Source organism: Cololabis saira, chromosome 19, assembly GCF_033807715.1.
Source record: "Cololabis saira isolate AMF1-May2022 chromosome 19, fColSai1.1, whole genome shotgun sequence".
In the NCBI taxonomy this organism is placed as follows: Eukaryota; Metazoa; Chordata; class Actinopteri; order Beloniformes; family Belonidae; genus Cololabis; species Cololabis saira.
Window position 1 is genome coordinate 5837450 of NC_084605.1, and position 23504 is coordinate 5860953.

The 23504-nt window shown below is 41.0% G+C and overlaps 2 protein-coding genes across 2 annotated transcripts in view; both read right to left on the bottom strand.

Annotated features, from left to right (window-relative positions):
• Positions 1-1902: 1902 nt before the first annotated feature.
• On the bottom strand, positions 1903-17538 carry arg1 (arginase 1). The gene is made up of 8 exons (XM_061709172.1): positions 17410-17538; positions 14732-14804; positions 11461-11635; positions 7559-7718; positions 7386-7480; positions 5544-5648; positions 4056-4192; positions 1903-2196 (listed from the first exon to the last, which is right to left on the bottom strand). The coding sequence occupies exons 1-8, from the start codon at positions 17536-17538 to the stop codon at positions 2033-2035; spliced, it is 1038 nt and encodes a 345-aa protein (XP_061565156.1). The 3' UTR covers positions 1903-2032.
• A 3792-nt stretch (positions 17539-21330) lies between these two features.
• Positions 21331-23504, bottom strand: part of heatr1 (HEAT repeat containing 1) — a 66664-nt gene continuing 64490 nt past the window's right edge. The window contains 3 exon segments of the mRNA XM_061709175.1: positions 21331-21469; positions 21583-21691; positions 23036-23340. Coding sequence (XP_061565159.1) covers positions 21381-21469; positions 21583-21691; positions 23036-23340 — 503 coding nt within the window. The 3' untranslated portion in view covers positions 21331-21380.

The following is a 23504-nucleotide window of genomic DNA, read 5'->3' on the forward strand; positions in this document are numbered from 1 at the left end:
TGAAATTTCGCTTTCTGGTCTTCCCTGCCATGATTTTTGAGTGTAAAACACCATTGATCAGCAGGTTCTTTCATATGCAAATACAATCATCATGTTCGTTTGCATTGACCATTCATGGTTAAAGTGGGCGTGTAGAGGGCGGGATATGAGGCAAATTCAGCTGCGCAACCTTCCCGCTGGACTGTGATTTATAAAGAGAACATTGCGTGCAGATGTGCGTGCACACGGTTTTATAAATCAGGATTTTTTTGTGCGCACGCCATTTTCGGCTTTTGAGCGCACGTACACTTTTAGTATGAATCCTACGCAGTCTTTTATAAATGAGGCCCCTGCTCATCAATAATGGTGATTACAGGACTGTCTCAGAAAATTAGAAGATTGTGATAAAGTTCTTTATTTTCTGTAATGCAATTAAAAAAACAAAAATGTCATACATTCTGGATTAATTACAAATCAACTGAAATATTGCAAGCCTTTTATTATTTTAATATTGCTGATTATGGTTTACAGTTTAAGATTAAGATTCCCAGAATATTCTAATGTTTTGAGATAGGATATTTGAGTTTTCTTAAACTGTAAACCATGATCAGCAATATTAAATAATAAAAGGCTTGCAATATTTCAGTTGATTTGTAATGAATCCAGAATGTATGACATTTTTGTTTTTGTAATTGTATTATAGAAAATCACAATATTCTAATTTTCTGAGACAGTCCTGTAGTTATGAAGGTGATTGGTTCGTATTGAATTATGGTGATTGGTCCATCACTGATTATGATCATCCTTCAATGATGGTGGAACGAACTCCCAGAATGCATCAGGGCTGCTGAAAAACTTTTTATATCAGTAATCTCCCACAATGCATCTTAATTTCTTGCATATCATTTGTCTTATTCTTTTAAACTGCCTGTCTTTAATTTCTGCTTTTAAACTTTTTTTGTAAATCACTTTGAATGGTCTTGTACATGAAATGTGTTGTATAAATAAACCTCCTGGTCCGGGCTCCTCCCTCATCACTCGGCTGGTTTTCTCTCTCTGAAGAGTCAACGATCAGCGATCAATACCTGGCCGCAGAAACCTGATTAATATCTGGTTATTTCCACATCCGTCCTGTTTGCTGATAAACGGCCGACAGAACGGAGACTTTGTGGACTTTGCTCTCCACCTGCTGATGTTTCTGCTGGTCGGGTTCAAACCGCCGACGAGTTTCCTTTAGTTTGATCTGATGGTTCATCCAGGTTTAACTGAACTAAATACTGGGAAGGAAGGAAGGAAGGAAGGAAGGAAGGAAGGAAGGAAGGAAGGAAGGAAGGAAGGAAGGAAGGATGGATGGATGGAAGGAAGGAAGGAAGGAAGGAAGGATGGATGGATGGAAGGAAGGATGGGAGAAAAGGAAGGGAGGGAGAAAACAGGAAAAGAAGGAAGGAAGGAAGGGAGAAAAGATGAAGGGAAGAATGAAGAAGAGAGCAGGAGGAAAGAAGGAAGGGAGAAAGGAAGGAAGGAAGGAAGGGAGAAAAGAGGAAGGGAAGAAGGAAGGAGAGCAGGAGGAAAGAAGGAAGGGAGAAAAGACGGAAGAGGAAAAAAGGAAGGAAGGAAGTAAAGAGGAAGGAAGGAAGGAAGGAAGGAAGGGAGGATGGGAGAAAAGGAAGGAAGGAAGGAAAGAGGAAGGGAAGAAAGAAGGAGAGAGCAGGAGGGAGGAAGGAAGGAAGGAAGGAAGGAAGGAAGGAAGGAAGGAAGGAAGGAAAGAAAGGGAGAAAAGAGGATGGGAGAAGGAAGGAGAGAGCAGGAGGAAATAAGGAAGGAAGGAAGGAGAACAGGAGAATGAGGTAATTTTGACCTGAAGACAGTACCAGGTTAAACGACCTCTTTCCCGCTACAATAAACTGATGAAACACAACAAGGTTTTTGTTCATATTTTATAAATCACATAAAAATTACTGCCAAAGATTAAATAAAACAAACACATCATCCTTGTGTTTTAAATGTGTAAATGAGGAGCAGAAGGACGTCCTGGTCGTCCTGGTCGTCATGGTTACGGGTCGGGGAGGCGGTAGTCCGGCAGGTGGTTTCCTTCACGCAGACGCCCGAAACAGCCGAGCAGCACGTGGACGGCCGTGCTGGCCGTGGACTGGACGGCTCCGTCCGTCGGGCCCCGCAGGGGGTTCACCTCCACCAGGTCCACCGCCGACAGCAGGCCTGTTAAACACAACCACACCTGCTCATGTGACCTCTGACCCCAGGGGGTTCACCTCCACCAGGTCCACCGCCGACAGCAGGCCTGGGGACCAGACACAGTTTAGTTCCTCTAAACCAGGGGTCGGCAACCCGCGGCTCTGGAACCGCCCTAGTGGCTCCTGGAGCTTTTAAAAAAATTTTTGACCTTTTTTCCCTTTTTTTCTTCTTTTTTTCTCTTTTTTCCTTTTTTTTCTTCTTTTTTCTATTTTTTTCTTCTTTTCTTATCTTTTTTCTTACTTTTTCCTTTCCTTTTTAATCTTGATATTTCAACTTTTTTCTCGAAATTTCGACTTTTTTCTCAAAATTTCGACTTTTTTCTCAATATTTTGACTTTTTTCTCGACATTTCGACTTTTTTCTCAACATTTCGACTTTTTTCTCGACATTTCGACTTTTGTCTCAAGATTGTACTTCAACATTAATCTTGACATTTCTACTTTTTTCTCGAAATTTCGACTTTTTTCTCAAAATTTCGATTTTTTTCTCAACATTTCGACTTTTTTCTCGACATTTCGACTTTTGTCTCAAGATTGTACTTCAACATTAATCTTGACATTTCTACTTTTTTCGCGAAATTTCTACTTTTTTCTCGTCATTTCAACTTTTTTCCCGACATTTTGACTTTTTTCTCGACATTTCGACTTTTTTCTCAACATTTCGACTTTTTTCTCGACATTTCGACTTTTGTCTCAAGATTGTACTTCAACATTAATCTCGACATTTCTACTTTTTTCTCGAAATTTCGACTTTTTTCTCAACATTTCTACTTTTTTCTCGACATTTCAGCTTTTTTCTCGAAGTGCATAATGAAAAATAAATCTTCCCCCAGTTCTAACTAATACAGATACATGCAGCATGTGTTGTCTTCATTCTAAGGCTGATACAAGACTTTTAATTTTTTGCGGCTCCAGACATATTTGTTTTTTGTGTTTTTGGTCCAATATGGCTCTAAAACATTTTGGGTTGCCGACCCCTGTTCTAGACAGAACCACACCTGGTCATGTGACCTCTGACCCCAGAGCTTTCCTGCACATCAAGGCTGAGTCTTAACAGTCAGTGCGTTTACATGGGAAGTTTAATTCCTCTTTAATTCAGAATTCAAATTAAATCCGACTTAAAATGAGTAAAAATTACCATGTAAACACCTAATTCTGAATGGAAATGGCCATTCCGAATTAGACTTAATTCCGAAGTAAGTGGTTGGTTTATTCCAATTTTAAATCTGAATAGAATAATTCCACGATCATGTTTACACTCATTCCTCTTTAAATTAATTCCGGGCTGCGTCCGAAATTCCATACTTCCACCCTAATGAGTAGCAAAATGAGTATGCAAGATTTTTTATTGCGTCCGAAACATTAGTATGTACACAATAGTATGTACTATCCATACTCATTCTGGAGAAATGTATTAGTATGGATTGATGGACACTAGCTAAGCAGAAACTTCCCACAATGCAATGCAGCGGTGTTTGGTTGCTAAATGATACATGTATGTCATAAGTATAATATTAAGTATAATAATATTATTATATAATATTAATATTATATTATATAATGTCACATTCTTAACTGAAGTATTTGACCAAACTACAGAACAATAATCCAGTTGCGACAAAACCAAAGCATTCAAAACCCGTCTCCTAATATCTACAGATAAAAAATTGGAAATTCCTTCCTTGGTCCGGTTCTGTCGGAGGTTTTTCTCCCCACAGTCGCCCGGTGCTGCATCAGGACGGGGGACTGGATCAGGGACAGGTTCGGCTGCAGTCTGATGGTTTCCTCAGCAATTAAGTTATTCTAGATAAAGCTGTGGTCGTACCTGTCTGGCTCAGGTGCTCAGCGATGTAGACGCCCTCTCGGTAGGTCAGCCCCCCCACCACCGGCGTTCCCGTCGCCGGAGTCACGGACGGGTCGATGGCATCGATGTCGTAGCTCAGGTGAATCGGCTTCTTTGCTCTTTAAAAGGAGATACAACGTTAATTGTGCTAAAGAGTTTTCCAACTGTTGTTTTGGGCGGACGGCAGGTTTTTTTTTTAGTTTAGTTTATTGGTCCTTTAAATTTCCACAACACAAATAACCCAAAGTAAAGGTGTAAATCGTCAGTGTTATACAAATAAATATATATAATTTTTGGTATATATATATATATATATAAAACCAAAAACCAAGGACCAAAAGGTGTAGACTGAAGCCTAAGTTATGACGCCTAACCTTTTCACAATAAAAGCTTTTATAAACTAGTGCAATGTCATTAATAAATATCATTCCATACAGTATTTATATAAGCAATAATACAATAATACAATAATACAATAGTACATACACCTACACACACGTACATACACATGTCCATAGGTACATGTGTATGTGTATTATACCTTTGTTTTATATGTATCATTTTGTATTTATAGGAGCTTTTGAATTGTAATAACATGCTCCACATTTTCATTTCTGTATCTAAACTGATTAACTCCTGTCACTGAGATCATCGTTGTTTAACGTTGGTTCTTTGTTTTCCTGAACATAAATGTTCCTCTTAGTTCATATTTCTAACTCTGCTTTAGAAGAGCTTCTGAATACTGTCAGGAAGAGTTTTATCGTTGATTTTAAACATAAATTGCGCTGTTTTAAGGTCCACTGAGGCCCCGTTTACACATAGCCGGGTATTTACAAAAACGGATATTTCCCCCTCTACGTTTTGAAAAATCCCATTGTTTACACGATATCGTTTTCAAAATCTCTTCGTTTACACGAATCCGCATAAATACGCTGTTAACGTCATGCCAGCCAATCAGAATCCTGGAAAAAACATCAACAAATGACACGTGTAACTTCCAGTTAAGGCTGATTTATGGTTCCGCGTTACACCAACGCAGAGTCTATGGCGTACGGTACACGGCGACGCACACCGTACGGCGCGCATCGCCGCGTACCCTACGCCGTAGGTTCTGCGTTGATTTAACGCGGGACCATAATTCAGGCTTTACTTCCAAGATGAACGAGAGTCTTTCGTAGTTTTCAGAAATTATCGTTTTTAGTGACTTTGAGCTCCGTTTTCGGGTTTTCAAAACGCATGAAAACGCCTCCGTTTTTGCTCCGTGTAAACGGGGCCTAAATCTCTGAATTTAAGCACATTTGATAATCTGCTTTGTTTATAACTCTAATGGCTCTTTTTTGTGAGATAAAAATGGGGTCTGTGATTGTTTTGTCTGTATTTCCCCAGATTTCCACACAGTAAGTGATGAATGGGACGATGAAGCAACTGTAACATATTCAGGGAGTCGTGAGCGTGATGAGGAGACGTCACCTGGAACACAGGTAGTCACATGACTCCTCCATGACCCGGGCGATGCCCAGCTGATCCACCTGTGACATGGAGAACACCTTCATGCCCAGCAGCTTCAGGATGTAGCTGTGGACGACAAACACATTCTAACAAGATGTAGCTGTGGACGACAAACACATTCTAACAACCAGAGCAGCCGGGTGTCTCTCCGGACTCACTGGACACGGTTACATGATGTTTTTTAATTAGGAATTAATTATTCTGAATTAAACTATTTTCCTTCGAGTTTACATGGAAATAGTAATTCTGAATTGAGGTTTACATGGAAAACACGTTTGATGGTCTTTCTCCAATTCATCTCCAGGTCTGGGGGTTGGGAAGGTTCTGATTGGATAGGGGGGGGGACCGGAAGTTAAACTACCGGAAGGAAGGAAGGAAGGAAATGAGCCAAAGAAAGAAAGAAAGAAAGAAAGAAAGAAAGAAAGAAAGAAAGAAAGAAAGAAAGAAAGAAAGAAAGAAAGAAAGAAAGAAAGAAAGAAAGAAAGAAAGAAAGAAATGAGCCTAAAAAGAAAGAAAGAAAGAAAGAAAGAAAGAAAGAAAGAAAGAAAGAAAGAAAGAAATGAGCCTAAAAAGAAAGAAAGAAAGAAAGAAAGAAAGAAAGAAAGAAAGAAAGAAAGAAAGAAAGAAATGAGCCTAAAAAGAAAGAAAGAAAGAAAGAAATGAGCCTAAAAAGAAAGAAAGAAAGACAGAAAGAAAGAAAGAAAGAAAGAAAGAAAGAAAGAAAGAAAGAAAGAAAGAAAGAAAGAAAGAAATGAGCCTAAAAAGAAAGAAAGAAAGAAAGAAAGAAAGAAAGAAAGAAAGAAAGAAAGAAAGAAAGAAAGAAAGAAAGAAAGAAAGAAAGAAAGAAAGAAAGAAAGAAAGAAAGAAATGAGCCTAAAAAGAAAGAAAGAAAGAAAGAAAGAAAGAAAGAAAGAAAGAAAGAAAGAAATGAGCCTAAAAAGAAAGAAAGAAAGAAAGAAAGAAAGAAAGAAAGAAAGAAAGAAAGAAAGAAAGAAATGAGCCTAAAAAGAAAGAAAGAAAGAAAGAAATGAGCCTAAAAAGAAAGAAAGAAAGAAAGAAATGAGCCTAAAAAGAAAGAAAGAAAGACAGAAAGAAAGAAAGAAAGAAAGAAAGAAAGAAAGAAAGAAAGAAAGAAAGAAAGAAAGAAAGAAATGAGCCTAAAAAGAAAGAAAGAAAGAAAGAAAGAAAGAAAGAAAGAAAGAAAGAAAGAAAGAAAGAAAGAAAGAAAGAAAGAAAGAAAGAAAGAAAGAAAGAAAGAAAGAAAGAAAGAAAGAAAGAAGGATAAATTCCCGTTGATGACGTTTTTGTATTGGTATTTTTTTTTATCATTATCAGGATAAATGCCAGAAATAATCGTGAGAATTTTTTTAATCCATACCGCCCAGCCCTAGTTTCCTGTTTCCATCTGTTCTTTTAATTATTTCCAGGTCCTCCAAGCTATTTATTAAATAAATGGTCTCTGCTCTTGACCAGCGTTTACTGCTGCTGCATCTTGAAACTTTGTTTGGAAAACCAGCCCAGCAGGAATATAAGGTCATGGAGACAGACGGGAGAGGGAACGAGCAGAAAGAAAGACCGGAATTAATTTAAAGAGGAATGAGTGTAAACATGATCGTGGAATTATTCTATTCAGATTTAAAATGGGAATAAACCAGCCACTTACTTCGGAATTAAGTTGAATTCGGAATGGCCATTTTGACTCAGAATAAGGTGTTTACATGGTAATTTTTACTCATTTTAAATCGGATTCAATTTTAATTCTGAATTAAAGAGGAATTAAACTTCTCATGTAAAAGCACTCACTGTTCCGCCGGATCCACGTCCCTCAGGCCGACGTAGACGACGTCTCTGGCCGACACGCACGGCTTCAGCCAGGAGAAGTTGGGCAGGGCTGGAACCTGCAACGGGAGGACGTGAGTGTTTCCGTCTCCAGGAGGAGACGTGGACCCAGAGAGACCCGGAGAGAAGGAGCTCACCTTGGACTGCAGCTCGTGCAGCAGGTACGACAGCGGCTGGCCGTGGAGGTTTCCTGTTTCTGAAGTCAGCGGCGTGTTGACGTCGGCGTGGGCGTCCACCCACATGACGCTCAGCGGGCCCACGGCCGCCGAGTGGCCGTGGATGGAGCCGATGGCCAGACTGGAGAGAGAGAGGACAGTGAGACGCGTCTGCTAAGGTCCAAGGACGGGGTTAACGTTAATGGACGGTTGTCGTAGTAACCTTTAATATAAATGTGTCTTTAACGTCAATCGACGGTTGTCGTAGTAACCTTGGATTCCTAATAGGACTAGCTGTTAATATCCCTAAATATATCAGCACAATAACTCCTAGCGCACATGTCGGTGGGGTGGAGTTTGGACAGGATCGCGGGGCGCCACCAAATCTACACGTCATCAGTTGTGTGCCTTGACTTCATCGGGTGTTTCGGCCTCTTATCACAACACACCCTGTTCCAAGGTTGGCCCACCACAGGCTGATCAGACCTGGGTGTGTGTCATATGGTGGCACCCCGTGGTCATCAAACAGCCCATGTTGCGTCCCTCCATTTCAGCCACAGCCAGTGACTGCCCCGTTCGGCTGCTTTGGCAAGATGTTTTATTGCCTTCCGCTGGGCCTGTTAGTCCTCTGATCCCAACTTCCTTCAGGAGCCGTGTGGTGGAGCTGGCTACAAAGCCTCGGCAGCAGCTCCACCTCCACTGGCCACACCTTTACCTCCACTGGCCACACCTTTACGTTCCATCCCCGCGCCTCAGCATCAGCTGCTAGGTTAAGCTGGGCAGACACTGTGCGCTATTTTAAATCGTTTGATTCAGCCCCATCTCAAACTGCACGATTAGATCGCGGAGTTCAAAAGTTCACAGCGATTTATGTTCTCACACTGTACGACCCGATGCTCGGATGCTCCGTCTGCTCACACTATACGATCATAATCCTCTCGTCGGACTTCTGTTACTGGAACTCGAGGCCGGTTCTGGGGCAGGGGTGAGCTGTGTCCACCCAAACGTGTGTCCTGCCCAACCGATCAAAGTTATGGGGATCCTTTATTTTTGTATAATTATATATATATATAGGCCTATATTAAAAAAATCCCAAAATATCTGTACCGTTTCTGATTGGGTGGGCACTGCGCATCATTTTTAGAGACAACAATGAACGCATACCGCAAAAGTTGTGTCTCTGCGGAGGGATCCGACGTCCCAGCAAAATGAGAAGAGAAAAAAGAGTTCCGAACAGCAGACAGCGCACACACTGAAGGCTGATTTATGGTTCCGCGTTACACCAACGCAGAGCCTACGGCGTAGGGTACGCGGCGACACGCACCGTACGTGGAAATGCAGTCTTTTTTTTCTATTAAAACATGATTTGTAATGTGAATTTGCAACACTTAAACTACAAATAATAGTTTTTGACGTGACATCAGATATTGTACATGCTCTCTCTGAAAGGATGAGTCCAGTCGGGTCGTAGCTGCTTCAACTGTGATTCCTTCACGAGGAGCGACCAGGATTTCAAACACGCTTGATTTTCTTGCGACCTCACGATTCATGATCGGGAGCTCGTCGTGAGGTGTTAATCTCTCGTCCTTACCCCAGGTACACTGCACGAGGCACGAGCAACGATTGGGTCAAAATCGTGCCCGATCAAAAAAAAGTCGCACGACTGGAAAATCGGCTCAAAACGAGCCGATAATCGCACAGTGTATGCCCGGCTTTAGCATAGCGCAGCCTTTTTCTTTCAAATGCTTCATCGATGGCTTCCTCCCACGGGACAGTCAGCTCCACAATGAAGACACGCCGGCAGGACTTGGACCAGAGGACCAAATCTGGGCGCAGGTTGGTTGCTGCAATTTCTGGTGGGAAAGTTTTTCTGGATGAGGCCGACCTGCATTTCCCAACCCCGGGCTGTGTCCAGTGGGCCTGAGTTTGGAGGTGATGGCTTGGTTCTCCGCTTTCCCCCTTCTCAGATGAATGTTGTCTTCCGTGGGAGGGTGGTCTGGGTGTTGAAAGGCATGGCGTTGATGGTGCCAAGTTCGGCAGCCAAGCACTTCAACACATGGTTATGGCGCCAGGTGTATCTTCCTTGGGTCAGGCTGGTCTTGCAATCCACCAGGATGTGTTTGAGGGTTGCTGGGGCTGCACACTGCAGGCAGGCTGGTTCCTCTCCATACCAGAGCTGTAGGTTGGTTGGAGAGGGCAGGACATAATAAGTGGCTCTGATGATGAAGCTGAGCCTATTAGCCTCCATGCTCCACATCTTGTTCCACGTGATCTTCCTCCTCTCCACACCCTCCCACCTCATCCAGCGTCCTTGCTGGGCTTGGGAGACTGCCTTGGCACACCTGGCTGCCTCCTCCTGGTTACGCACCTCCTCAACCACCATGTGTCGCCGTTCAGACGGAGTAGCCTTTTGCCAAGTGGGTATTGTTGCTTCCAGGCCAAGCCAGTGGCGATTTTGGGGGGTGGCCTGGGCCACCCCTGAAATCTCATTGGAAACCCTGTGGCCACCCCAGACCTGATTGGTAGTTCATGAAGTTCATCAACACAATAACCTAGTTTTTTTTCTTCTCCTCCTTCCCAAACAAGAGGACACGCCTGTCAATCAATGATGACAGCTCAGGTGATTCGTTGATTTAGAGTGGAGTTACAGCTTAAGAAAACTCAAATATCCTATCTCAAAAAATTAGAATATTCTGGGAATCTTAATCTTAAACTGTAAACCATAATAAGCAATATTAAAATAATAAAAGGCTTGCAATATTTCAGTTGATTTCTAATGAATCCAGAATGTATGACATTTTAGTTTTTTTAAATTGCATTACAGAAAAATAAAGAACTTTATCACAATATTCTAATTTTTTGAGACAGTCCTGTAGCCTACATTATACCTGATATTATCAGATTGATTTTGTTGAGGACTTTAATGTTCTACAATGAGAATGGCTCTGAAAATGTGTAACTACCATAATAGGTTGAAATGGAAGAGGAATAGAAAACTGTCAAATGTCAAAACAAAAGTCTGACAATTCAATGAAGTTCTAGAATTCAGTTATTATACATATGTGTAGATGTTGATGCAAAGCAATGTGATATTTACACATTTTGATCACATGCCATTCATAAAGGTTCTCCCGGTATGGCCACCCCAGTCTGGCTCTGTGTCCCATCTTGGCCACCCCAGTAAAAATATCCTGGATACGCCACTGGGCCAAGCCCCCCTCTGCCATGTTGGACACGTCCCATTATATCCCGGTGTCTGAGGGTGGTCTTTGCCACTGCTACTGCTGCAGATGGCTTCCATTTCCTCCCCGTTGCTAGGTTTGGAGCCGCATCTCTGACGCATGGATCCCGGGATTCTGTAAGAGTCATTTCCAACCTTGTTTTGGCACATTTGTACTCCTCCCCCAGGCTTGAGATTGGAAGGGAGAGCGCTCCATTGCCATACAGGCCTATGCTGGAAAGGCATCTCGTCAGCCCAAGCCACTTCTTCACTTGGGCATTCACCAGCCTCTCAAGCCGATTGACATGAGATAAGGTGACCTCATAGATGGAAATTGGTCACATGAGGGGAGGTAGCAGCCCAAACTGAAAGCACCATAGCTTCAATTTTCCAGGGAGAGCAGTGTTGTTAATCTGCTTGAGGCCGCTGATTGTATCCTGTCTGAGTTGTTCCACCTGCTCATCTTTAAGTCTTTAAGTTCTGCGCTATACCATCGGCCAAGGCTTTTGATAGGCTTTTAATATTAACACGCTTTTTACGTGAATCGACAGTTATCGTAGTAACCATTAATATAAACGCGTGTGTAACGTGAATGGGCGGTTGCCGTGGTGACGGTTGTCGTGGTAACGGGTGTCGTGGTAACGGTTGTCTGCATGTGTCCTACCTGTGGTCTCCTCCCAGCACCACGGCGGTGTGTCCGTCCTGCTTCGCCACCTTTACGGCCGCTGAAAGCCTCTGGTTGGCTCCGCCCACCGCCCGCACGCTCTTCAGCCGCCCCAGCGCCGTCTCGTCGGCCACGTCCTCAAACGTTAGGTTCCCATAATCCTTCACTTCACAGCCTGAACACACGGGGAACTCACTTTAACATGAAAAACCTTGTTCAGGGGCCGGATTCACAAAACATTCTTAGGAAAAAAAATCTTCTTAAGTGTCATTTTTTTCTTAAGTTCAGTCTTAAGAAGAAAAAAGAGAAGAAGTCATATTTTCCAAAAAAGTTCTTAAGTATTTTCTCAACTTTCTTCTTAAGAAAAAACTTAGATAAGAATAAATGGTATTTTTGAAATAAAAGTTCTCAAATTTGTTCTTGACTTTTTTCTTAACTTTAAGACAACCTTGACCTTTCTTAAAATTTCTTCTGTGAAAAGGTAAGCCTGAATGAAATGAATAATATATATAATTTTGTATACCAAGTACGTAGAGGTGCACTAAATAAGCAGCATTTGTTTTGAATTTGGATACAGGAAGAAGAAGCAGAAATGACAGGAATTGCGTCATCACGTTCTCCGTGTGTGCTGGTTTGATCCAGATATCCCAAATGATTAATTACCATGTAAACGGAATATTCTGAATGTTTCAGTAACCGGAATATTAGCAATAACCCGAATTTTGACTGCATGTAATCGTAGTCGATGAAACCTGTCGGATGTTCAAACACCAACTGGATGGAGTCTAACAGCAGCTGCAGCGCTGATGCATTCACTGACTCTGTAGACGGTGATGCATTCACTGACTCTGTAAACGGTGATGCATTCACTGACTCTGTAAACGGTGATGCATTCACTGACTCTGCAAACGGTGATGCATTCACTGACCCTGTAAACGGTGATGCATTCACTGACTCTGTAAACGGTGATGCATTCACTGACTCTGTAAACGGTGATGCATTCACTGACTCTGTAAACTGTGATGCATTCACTGACTCTGTAAACGCTGATGCATTCACTGACTCTGTAAATGGTGATGCATTCACTGACTCTGTAAATGGTCACCATGTAACTTGTGGAACTGGACCGTTGCAGATTTCAGCAGCGTGTTGTTACGGGAGAGAAGGTCAAAGGTCAAAGGTCAGATCGTGTTTCCAGGAATGAAACCGAGGATGACTCGGGTCAAAATTTACACAACTTCTCAGAACATTAACCGACTTTGTTTCCTGCAACCTTCAACCTTCACCCAGCTCGGAGCTACGCTTGATCGGAAACCGAGACAGAGTCTTTAGAGAACCGGGCAGGACGCCTACGAGGCGGTAGAAGACGAGGACAGGAACTTTGCGGGACGTCTACGGCACTGGTCTCCAACCTTTTCTGAACCAGGACCGGTTTAATGTCTGACAATATTTTCACGGCCCAATCTAAAGGTGTAGCTGATAAAAACTAAATAAAATGACAACATCGGCATTAAAAACTGTGGTATTTTCGCTATAGTAATAGTAATAGTAATAGTAATAATAATAATAATAATAATAATAATAATAAAACATAATTTTCGAAAAAATTAAATAAAATATTGGAAATTTAAATTACCTTTAATATGAGTATTTCTATAAATGTGTTTTTATGTTTGTTTTCTCATTAACGTTATTTAAAGCCAGGCTTTTATTTTATTTGTTATATATTAAGGAGACTGATATTTAGTGCTTTTATTTTGAAGGCTGTAAACATCCGTCACTTCGGACTTTAACGGTAAAAGTTTAACGGCAGTAAAAAGTTTGTCTGAAAGACTAAACGAGTGTGGAATGCTAAATGCTAAAGTGGTGCCTAACTGACACAAAAAGCACGTGCTGATAAGGATTTGTTTTCTTTGCAAATGTTATGCCGTATTTATGTCCAGCTTGAGTTTGGTTGCTATGGTTACTCATGTATTGTGTTAACGGTAGCTGTTATTACCGAGCGAGCAGATGCTGTGTCGGTCTGTATTTAAGTTAAATGAAATTTATATGAATGTAGAGAGACTAACTCTTATTTTATTTTATTCCTTTAGAGCTCTTACGGTGTGTTTGTATCAGGTGTATCAGTCGGGGCTACAGAAATTATTTTTTCTTTCTGTGCGGCCCGGTACCAAATGACCCACGTCCCGGTACGGGGCCGGGGCCCGGGGGTTGGAGATCACTGGTCTACGGGACGGTAGAAGACGAGGACGGGAACCGGTCAGGACGCCTACAGGACACTAGAGGACGATCTGCCTCCTGGTTCCAGGTTTAAAATGTATCTATTTTATTTCAGTTAAAACTGAAACAGATCTGATAAAATTGTCATTTTAAGTTATTAAAGTTATTAAAGTACTATTGCAGGAGTTTAAGAGATAATATAAACCTTCAGTTCAGCTCAACTTTATTTATTTAGTCCTAAATCTTCACAAATGTCCCTCAGGGGACTTTTAGGGTCAAATAAACTAATTCCAGATTTGTCCAAATAAAACAGTTAATAACATTAATATCAATCAAATAAAACAGTTAATAACATTAATATCAATCAAATAAAACAGTTAATAACATTAATATCAATCAATTAAAACAGGTGAACAATAATTATTATTGTTGTTAATCCTTGTGCTGTCTTTGGGTCAAGGGAGGGTGAAGGGAGAAAAGATGGAAGGGAAAAAAGATGGAAAGAAGGAAAGTAAGGAAGAAAGGAGAAAAGAAGGAAGGAAGGAAGTAGGAAAGGGAGTAAGGAAGGGAGTAAAAAAGGGAGAAAAAGATGGAGGAAGGAAAGAAGGAAGTAAGGAAGAAAGGAGAAAAGAAGGAAGTAGTAAAGGGAGTAAGGAAGGGAGAAAAGATGGAAAGAAGGGACAAAGGAAGGAAAGAAGGAAGGAAAAGCAAAGAAGGTAATAAAGTGACGAATGACAAAAGGGAGGTAGGAAGAAAAAAGAGTAAAGGAGGTTAAAAAACGAGGAAAAGAGGAAAGGAAGAAGGAAGGAGAGAGCAGGAGGAAAGAAGGAGAGAAGAATTGGGTCATTTTGACCCAAAGACACCACAAGGGTTAAACTCTTCTTCAATAAAACCTCCGTGCTGATCAAGCTCCAAAAAACTGATCAGAGACCAGAACCAGGACCAGGTCTGGACCAGAACCAGGACCAGAACCAGGACCCTCCTGCAGGTCTGGACCCGGAGGTCTATAGACCAGAACCAGGACCAGGTCTGGACCAGAACCAGGACCCACCCAGCTGCTGCAGCCCCTCCAGCAGCCCTGCGGTTCTGATCCGGTCTGGCCCCCCCTCCACTCCTGGTCGGGCCTGTGGAGACACGGACACGTTTAACTTTACTTTATTTATTTATATAGCACTTTTCATACAGGGAGAGTGCAACACAAAGTGCTTTACATTAATAAGTAAAAAGAAACAATCCCCCTGGACCCCCCACTCCCCGTACACACACACACACACACACACACACACACACACACACACACACACACACACACACACACACACACACACACACACACACACACACACACACACACACACACACACACACACACACACACACACACACACACACACACACACAGCAGACTGATATACAGATGCATACACACCCCCGGCAACCACCCTTGTGGTAAAAATGGAGTTAACCAGTACTGGAGTTGAGGGGGGATGAAATAAAAATGGTCCAAATCATCCCCCCCTGTAAAACTGTCATCCCTCCTTTCCATCCCTTATGTCATTTCATCAATGAATGTGGTTTTACTGCTATTTCAACATTTAGAGTCACCAGAAAAATAACACCAGAAAAATAACTTATTTGACCATTTTCACCTGTTTCAAGTACATTTTCACTTGAAATAAGTAGAAAAGTCTGCCAGTGGAACAAGATGTATATTCTCATTACAAGCAAAAAAATCTTGTTCCACTGGCAGATTTTCCACTTATTTTAAGTGAAAATCTACTTGAAACAGGTGAAAATTGTTTTTTCCAGTGATGAGTCTTGTTTTAAGTGTAATGAGATTTTTTTTACTAAAATGAGACATTTTAACTAGAAATAAGACAAATATTCTTGTTAAGATTTTGAGTTTTTGCAGTGATCCATTTTACTTATCCTGTGAAGGACAGAGTCATATTGATAGTAGGACCCCCAACTATCCAGACCAGGACGGCCCCCTGCAGGCAGACTAAGCTCCCGGCGTGGAGGACCCATGTTCTGCCAATCCTTGCTACCTGCCGAGAAATGCTACTTTGAGATTCTACGCATGCGCACAGATGATTTTCAAAGTTTGATTACCGCGCTCATCATTTCTTGCACGATGTAAAATGGATGATATGGGATGTTGATTATTTGATCCATCAAAATACATTACCCATGACATGAATTGCATTACACTTTGTCAACATTATACGATAAAAAATATCGCTTTATTTGATATTTACGGAAGAGTATTAGGGCCATGCAGGAGAAAAAACTTATTTGAGAGGTGAAGATTTTTTTTTTATTGTGCACTTTGAGAAAAAAGTCGAAATGTCGAGATTAATGTTGAAATACAATTTCAAGAATAAAGTCAAATTTCATGTATAAAGTCGAAATTTCGTGAATAATGTCGGAATTTCGAGAATAAAGTTGAAATACATTTCGACTTCTTCTCGAAATTGTACTTCGACATTAATCTCAACATTTCGACTTTTTTCCACAAGTGCATAATGAAAAAAAAACCTTCCTCCTCTAAAATATTATTTTTATTTTGCTCCTGCCTGTCCCTAATACTCTTCCGTAGATATTCATTCAGTCATTGGCCTTTGTTTAACCAGGCAGGTCATTAAGAACATTCTTATTTACAATGACGGCCTGGCAAGCGACAAGGAAGTGGTTTAGAGAGTAAAACAGTAAAATTGTAGCTCTACAAAGGTAGAAAACCATTAGGTAGCATTTTTTGGCAAAGCAGTAGAAATTGGCAGAACACCTCAATGAGGAGAACACTGGAGCTGAAAACTAAGCACAATAAACAAGACATGAACTGAACTAAAAGGAGTGTAAAACATACTTAAAACAGCATAAATGAATATTATTATAATAGGTAACTTAGGGGCACTAAGGCAGGTTTAGTGCACGCGGGCTGCACAGGTGCAGAAATAGAAAAAAGGGACGCCCCGCTTCAGCAGTGCAGGTGCCAAAAAAAGTGACATCCCCAAAACTTCTGCATAGAAATGTATTTATTTTATATAAAAAAACAAAATGCTTTGATTTAAAGTTTAAAGTGCCTTAATAGCATTGAACTTGCACGACTGTACAGACAGACAACCATACTAGCAACTGAATATATGCATGAAATAACATGCAAGGAAAGGAAGAAGCCTGGTGGCTTCTATAGAATCCTTTCCATATATGAATAAAACACAAAACAAAAGCTACACAAGGGAGAGTAAAAAAAAAAAAAAAAACACCAGAAAATGTAACTCAGATCAAATAATGAACATTACAAAGATGAAATAATAAGAAAAGTTTAAATGTTTTTTGAATATTGGCAAGGATGGTGATGATTTAAGAGATTTATTGAGTGAATTCCACAAGTGGTGAAAGATTGATGTTTACCAGTTCTACAAAATGGTAAATTAAAATCATCTTTGTGCCTTGTGGCATAAGAATGAATATCGGAATTAACACAAAAGAAATTATGAAAAGAAGAAGGAATAGCCTATCTTAAATAATAAATAATATATTTGTTTCACCTTTAGTTGAATTTACTACGAATTAAGTTTAGCAATATATTCAAATTTTCCGACCTTCACCTGTAGATTACGACATTAATAAATAAGAGCATATATGTCAGTATTGGTTCAATACGGAACGCAACTTTTAATTCCCAATTACGGAACAATTCCGTATTTCAAGGGACGGGTGGTTCACCTGTCCTTTGGAGAAGGGGGCGCCGACGATCCCGACGGACAGGTGACGGTGAGGATGATGATGAGGATGATGGTGAAGGTGATGAAGGCTCAGCGCGAGCCCCCACACAGACCTCCTCGCGCCGCTCATGCTGAAGACTCACCTGCACGCGCCCGCCCGCGAGTCCTTTTAAAGCCGGTGACGTCACGGGCCGGGAGGAGGCTTTTTTTTTTTTTTTTTTTTATTATTTAAAATAAATACAATGCAAAATTAAGAACAAGGGTAACATACAAATACAGACATTCGAGCACCATATAGAAAAGAAATAAACAAAAGAATATATAAAGAACAAGACAGTTGAATGTAAATTAAACATAAATAAAAATAAAGACAACATAATGTGCGAGAGTAGGTTTCATGTAGTCAAATTGAACGATTTACAGATGCCGATGGTTTTTATGTGCCTTTTTGTTTTTTGATGAGTAAATTGTCCTTATATATAGATCAAGTTCTTTTTTAAGTACAAGGAGTTCAGGTTTTCTGCGGATGAATTTGGACTTGTGTATGTGAAATTTAGCTAAAAATAAAAACAGATTAATAAAAAAGAAAGCGTCCCTATCTTTGTGATTAAAATTATGAAAACCAAAAATAACATTCTTAAAATAAAGATGAAAATCAGAAAAGACAGAATCAACAATATACTTGTGGAAGTCCCTCCAGAATTTATAACTGAATTCACATAACCAAAATAAGTGGGAATAAGTCTCAGGATATTTTTGGCAAAAAGAACAATTAACGTCTATATCCTTCTTAAATTTAGATAAATATTGTTTTACAGGGTAGAATTTGTGTATCAATTTAAAAGAGATCTCTTTGACTTTATTTGTTAGGAAGAATCTTTGTGGTAACGACCAAACTTTTGTCCACTCAATATCTGTCACGAAATTGAGCCAATAAAATGTGGCTGGTGGGATGGAAGTTAAGCCATCCTGAAACACGGCTCTTACTTTGGCATTCGGAAGCTTAGCAGGTGAAACCAAACACTACCCAGAGAAGACTGTGACACATCAGGAGGGCTGCATGATAGGGCCGGGAGGAGGCGAGGCCTCCACCTGATGGGCCGTGACGTCACGATTACGCAACACGGAGGCCCCAGTTTCAAGTCCAAGTTTATTCAAACAAACTCTGACCTGGTTCTGGTTCTGGGTCGTCATGTGTGAAGCATTCATCATGAACTAGAACATCTACGATGACTTTGCTTGTTGTAACGGGTCCAAATTAGTTCCATCAGAGCAGGGGTTAGCAACCCGCGGCTCTTTAGCGCCGTCCTAGTGGCTCCCTGGAGCTTTTTCAAAAATGTTTGACCTTTTTATTCTTCTTTTTTTCCTTTTTTTCTTCTTTTTTTCCTCTTTTGTTCCTTTTTTTCCCTCTTTTTCTTCCTTTTTCCTTTCCTTTTTAATCTCGACATTTCAACTTGTTTCTCGAAATTTTGACTTTTTTCTCGACATTTTGACTTTTTTCTCAACATTTCGAGTTTTTTCTCAACATTTTGACTTTTTTCTCAACATTTTGACTTTTTTCTCAAAATTTTTACTTTTTTCCCACATTTCGACTTTTTTCTTGACATTTTGACTTTTTTCTCAACATTTCGACTTTTTTTTAGAAATTTTGACTTTTTTTTCGACATTTTGACTTTTTTCTCAAAATTTTTACTTTTTTCCCACATTTCGACTTTTTTCTTGACATTTTAACTTTTTTCACGACATTTCGACTTTTTTTCTCGAAGTGCATAATGAAAAGCTTATACAAGACTTTTAATTTTTTGCGGCTCCAGACATATTTGTTTTTTGTGTTTTTGGTCCAATATGGCTCTAAAACATTTTGGGTTGCCGACCCCTGCATCAGAGTAACGGGTTTCAAATAGTTCCGTCAGAGCGACCACACGAGCATCCACTAGCGGTGACTGTCTCATCCCACAATGCAACACTTCTTTCTGCCAGTCTGCTCTCTGTAAAGGGGGCAAAACTTTGGAACTCTCTACCCACTGAGTTAAAATTAGAGACCAATACAAAAGCTTTTAACAAAGGACTCAAACAGTGGTTAAAATCTAATCAACAGTGACACATGAATAGTTCTTAACTTGTTGACTGCTTGCTTTGTTGTCTTTTTATGTTTCTAATTGAAAATTAATTGTATTTCTTTGATTTCCTTTCCAATTGTTTTGTTGTTTTTTTTTTTTTTTCATTTTTCATTTATTTATTTTATTATTTTTATTTCTTTTCTTTTTTTCCCCCATTCTTGTTATCTTAATATTTTATTGCTCTCTATTCTTTTCAAAAGCTGCCTATGGACAAGTGTTGCGAATTAGCACTTGTGCTAAAACACTTAAACAATGAATCTGGTTTGTCCAATGTAATTGCTATGTGCATATCAAATAAACATAAATAAAAAAAAAAAAAAAAAAAAGTAACGGGTCCCAAATAGTTCCATCAGAGTAACGGGTTTCAAATAGTTCCGTCAGAGTAACGGGTCCAAAATAGTTCCCAGATCTTTGTTAAAACCGTAGAAACGACCTTTGGCCCTGAAATCCGTGGTTCCGTCCCTGCAGACGAGCAAACGTCCATCAGTTAAATAAGTTTCCACTGGTGACAGTTTCACTCGTGTCCAGTTAAATATCCTCCAGGAACCAACCGTACGTTAATCGGTACCCAGAACCGTTTCGTCAGTCCATCAGTAAACATCAACGCTTTCCTGTTTCTAAAGATTTTATTGTAGATTATCCATCTAAAATGTTAATAAAGACACGATTCTAACAGTAATTTTATTGTTTATTTACTTTAAATATTTGTGTTGCACTTTACTAAAAACACACTTTTATTTACTTTATCAACCTAATCATTTGTGGTTAAGTTCTACGTCCGTTAATATAAATGAACTGGTACGAAACCATAATTTATTGCTTTTAAGAAGGAGTTTAAACAAAACCGACTTTTAAAACCTTTACAGACTCATAAGTGGAGTAAAAACATGTTTAGTTTGACTAACTTAAGTTCAGTATTTATTCAGTATCTGTACTGAATATTGGTTCTTATTTGGAAAAAAAAAGAAGAGATAAATAGTTTCCCATTTTAGAAAAATAATAAACATTTAAAACATTTGTAAAATAAAGAAAAATATTAAGTTTCTAAAATTTTAAACATGAAAACTAGTGAGAAAACCCGTTTGCATCGCGACCCAGACAGGTCCAGCGCCCCCTGGTGGCCGCAGGAAGACCTGCTCGGTGTTTGAAAGCAATTGCAATTTTCGTCCATCTTATTTTTGCTGCTTTTTTTTTTTTACTTGTTTTTATTGTAGCACTTTGAGGCCCCGTTTACACGTAGCAAAAACGCTGGCGTTTTCATGCGTTTTAGCCGTTCGTTTACACGAAAATGAAGCTCAGTCACCAGACTAAACAGAGGCAAACGGAGATTTAGGCTTCAGAACGTCACATTATGAGACAGAAACGTCACCAGCGTCATTTGTGCGACCTGTGTTTACAATTAGTTTGGCCACCGTCAATATTTTCTTGTATTTTACTTGTTTTATATTCTAAAGTCACACTTAAAAGTAACTCCACTTCTCTGTCACTCCAAACCAAAGACTCTCGTTCATCTTGGAAGTAACTGGAAGTTACTCGTGTCATTTGTTGATGTTTTTTTCCAGGATTCTGATTGGCTAGCATTACTTTATCTTCTCGTTACACTGCCCCCTGTAGGTTTGGCTGCTCATAGCACCTTAACAGCTATTTATGCAGGTTCCTGTAAATGATGGTATTTTTCAAAACGTAGAGGGGGAAATATCCGTTTTGGTAAATACCCGGCTATGTGGAAACGTGGCCTGAGATTTGATTCAAATATAATAATTATTATTATTAAAAGCAACAACACGAGTCCAGAATCTCAGAAAACAGGATTTATTGTAGATAAAAACATAAAAATACATTTCCAGCGGCGTTAGAAGTAGCTCTGCAGCGGTTCCCCCAGGATGTTCTCCATGTCCTGGACGACCCGCTGGACCTGCTGCTCCACCTCCTCACACTCATCTGCAACAGAGACCTCCGTCAGCCGCTGGAGAGGGGTGTGTGTGTGTGTGTGTGTGTGTGTGTGCGTGCGTGCGTGCGTGCGTGCGTGCGTGCGTGCGTGTGTGTGCTCTCACCCTCCATCAGCTCTGCCAGGAAGGGGATGGTCTCCGGCAGCAGAACCACGTAGTTCTCCTTCAGCTTGGACGCCAGCTCCGTCAGCACCAGCAGGGCCGAGAACCGAACCTGAGGACAGGAGTTCACCGTTAGAGGTCACGCAGAGGTCACCTGTGAGGGGGCGGAGCCTGGGGACTGACTCCACCCCCAAAACGCGGGGTTTTAGGGTACGCGGCTGCGCGGGAGGCTCTCTGTAGCCTACAGCCTGATTTATGGTTCTGCGTTAAACCAACGCAGAGCCTACACCGTTGCCGTGACGCCGTCGTGAACCCTTCGGACTTCTCCGTCACTCCATTTCCCGTGGTGCAATATCTCCCCAGAGCACCAGGGGGTTGCGTTCTTTTCCAGAGAAAAGAAAAGGCGATTCATGCTGGAAAACCCTCCAATGTGGCTGAATTACAACAATTTTATTGTTATCGTCGTCTCTAGTTGATTCTTTGTTCAGCTTCCGGCTTTTCCGGTCACAGTGAACAATGGCGACCGAGAGAGAACCGGAACCGGAACTGCGTTGCTACCAAGCGAACCAAGCGAACCAAGCAACGTGTAGTTACACTTTTTGGGAGGTGACGTCAGGCTACGGCGTAGGCTACGGAGAGACTCCCGCGTAGCCGCGTACCCTACGGCTTAGGTTTAACACAGAACCAGAATTCAGGCTTACGCCGTAGCCTGACGTCACCTCCGGAAATGTAACTACACGTTGAAGCGACGCAGACCGAGAGGGCTGTGATTGGTTCGCTTGGTAGCAACGCATTTCCAGTTCCGGTTCGTGAAGCAGTCGTGAACTTTCAGCGCTCTTTTCTTCGTGTGTGTGATTATTTTTTTTTTGCACAATAGTTGTCCTTATCTCTTTGATTCACTGTGACTGTGTTTCCAGCATCAATAACCCTTTTAAAACCCGAATATTGGCAATAACCCGAATTTGCACGGCCATGTAAACACCAATAACCCCTTTGAATAACCCCAATATGAGCCCTGGGTTACTCCTTTTAAAACCTGAATATTCAGTCATGTAAACGCCAAACGGAATATCCTCATCAAACGGAACAGGAATTTGTTTTCCGCGCATGCTCTGTTCACAATCCTGGTCTTTTGAGTCCAGGAAGTTCTTATAAACACGGAGAAACACAAGACCAGGAGGAAACTAATCACTTCATAAATGTAATGAAGGATATGAACATTTCTGCATTTGTAGACGGTAGAAAGTACCGGGATAGAAGATTTACAAGAAAGTGAGCGAAAAGTTGCACGAAGCAGCATTTGTTTTGAATTTGGATACAGGAAGAAGAAGCAGAAATGACGGGAATTGCGTCATGATGTTCTCCGTGCGTCGCTGGTTTGATCCAGATATCCTGAATGATTAATTACCATGTAAACGGAATATTCCCAATGTTTCAGTAACCGGGTCCAGCTCACCTTGGCGTCGGCGTGCCGGGTCTTCAGCAGGACCTGGTAGTTCAGGTTCTTCCACAGCGACTCGTCGGCCAGCGCCGCCGAGAACTGGCCCAGACAGGGAACCAGGTTGTGGGTGACCCGGTCCCGGTACCGCTGCTCTCCGCCCAGCCGGTTCTCCAGCTGCTCCACCAGCGGGCCCAGCAGGACCTGGGCCCGGTCCCGGCTCAGGAAGCGCTGCGTGTCGTACAGGAACAGCTTGCAGAGGCAGTCGAGGACGAGCTGCAGCAGCAGAGATGACGACTCTACGGAACCACCGAAGAGCCCGTCTGGACCGGAGAGAGAGAGAGAGAACGATCAATACCTGGTCAATACGGACCCGGTCGATACAGACCCGGTCGATCGGCAGCATTAGACATTACAGTTATTTTAAGAGTTAAACATTGAAAATGAAAACAAAGAGAAAACAGGAGATAAAATTAAACATTAAAGC

Bases quoted from the DNA above. Each gene is read 5' to 3' on its own strand.
- arg1 (XM_061709172.1), bottom strand. From the start codon at position 17,538: ATGAGCGGCGCGAGGAGGTCTGTGTGGGGGCTCGCGCTGAGCCTTCAT. The intron at 14,805-17,409 runs GTGAACCACCCG...GTGTCTCCACAG, and splicing joins CCCCCTTCTCCAAAGGACAG to GCCCGACCAGGAGTGGAGGG. The intron at 7,481-7,558 runs GTGAGCTCCTTC...CTCCCGTTGCAG, and splicing joins TGCACGAGCTGCAGTCCAAG to GTTCCAGCCCTGCCCAACTT.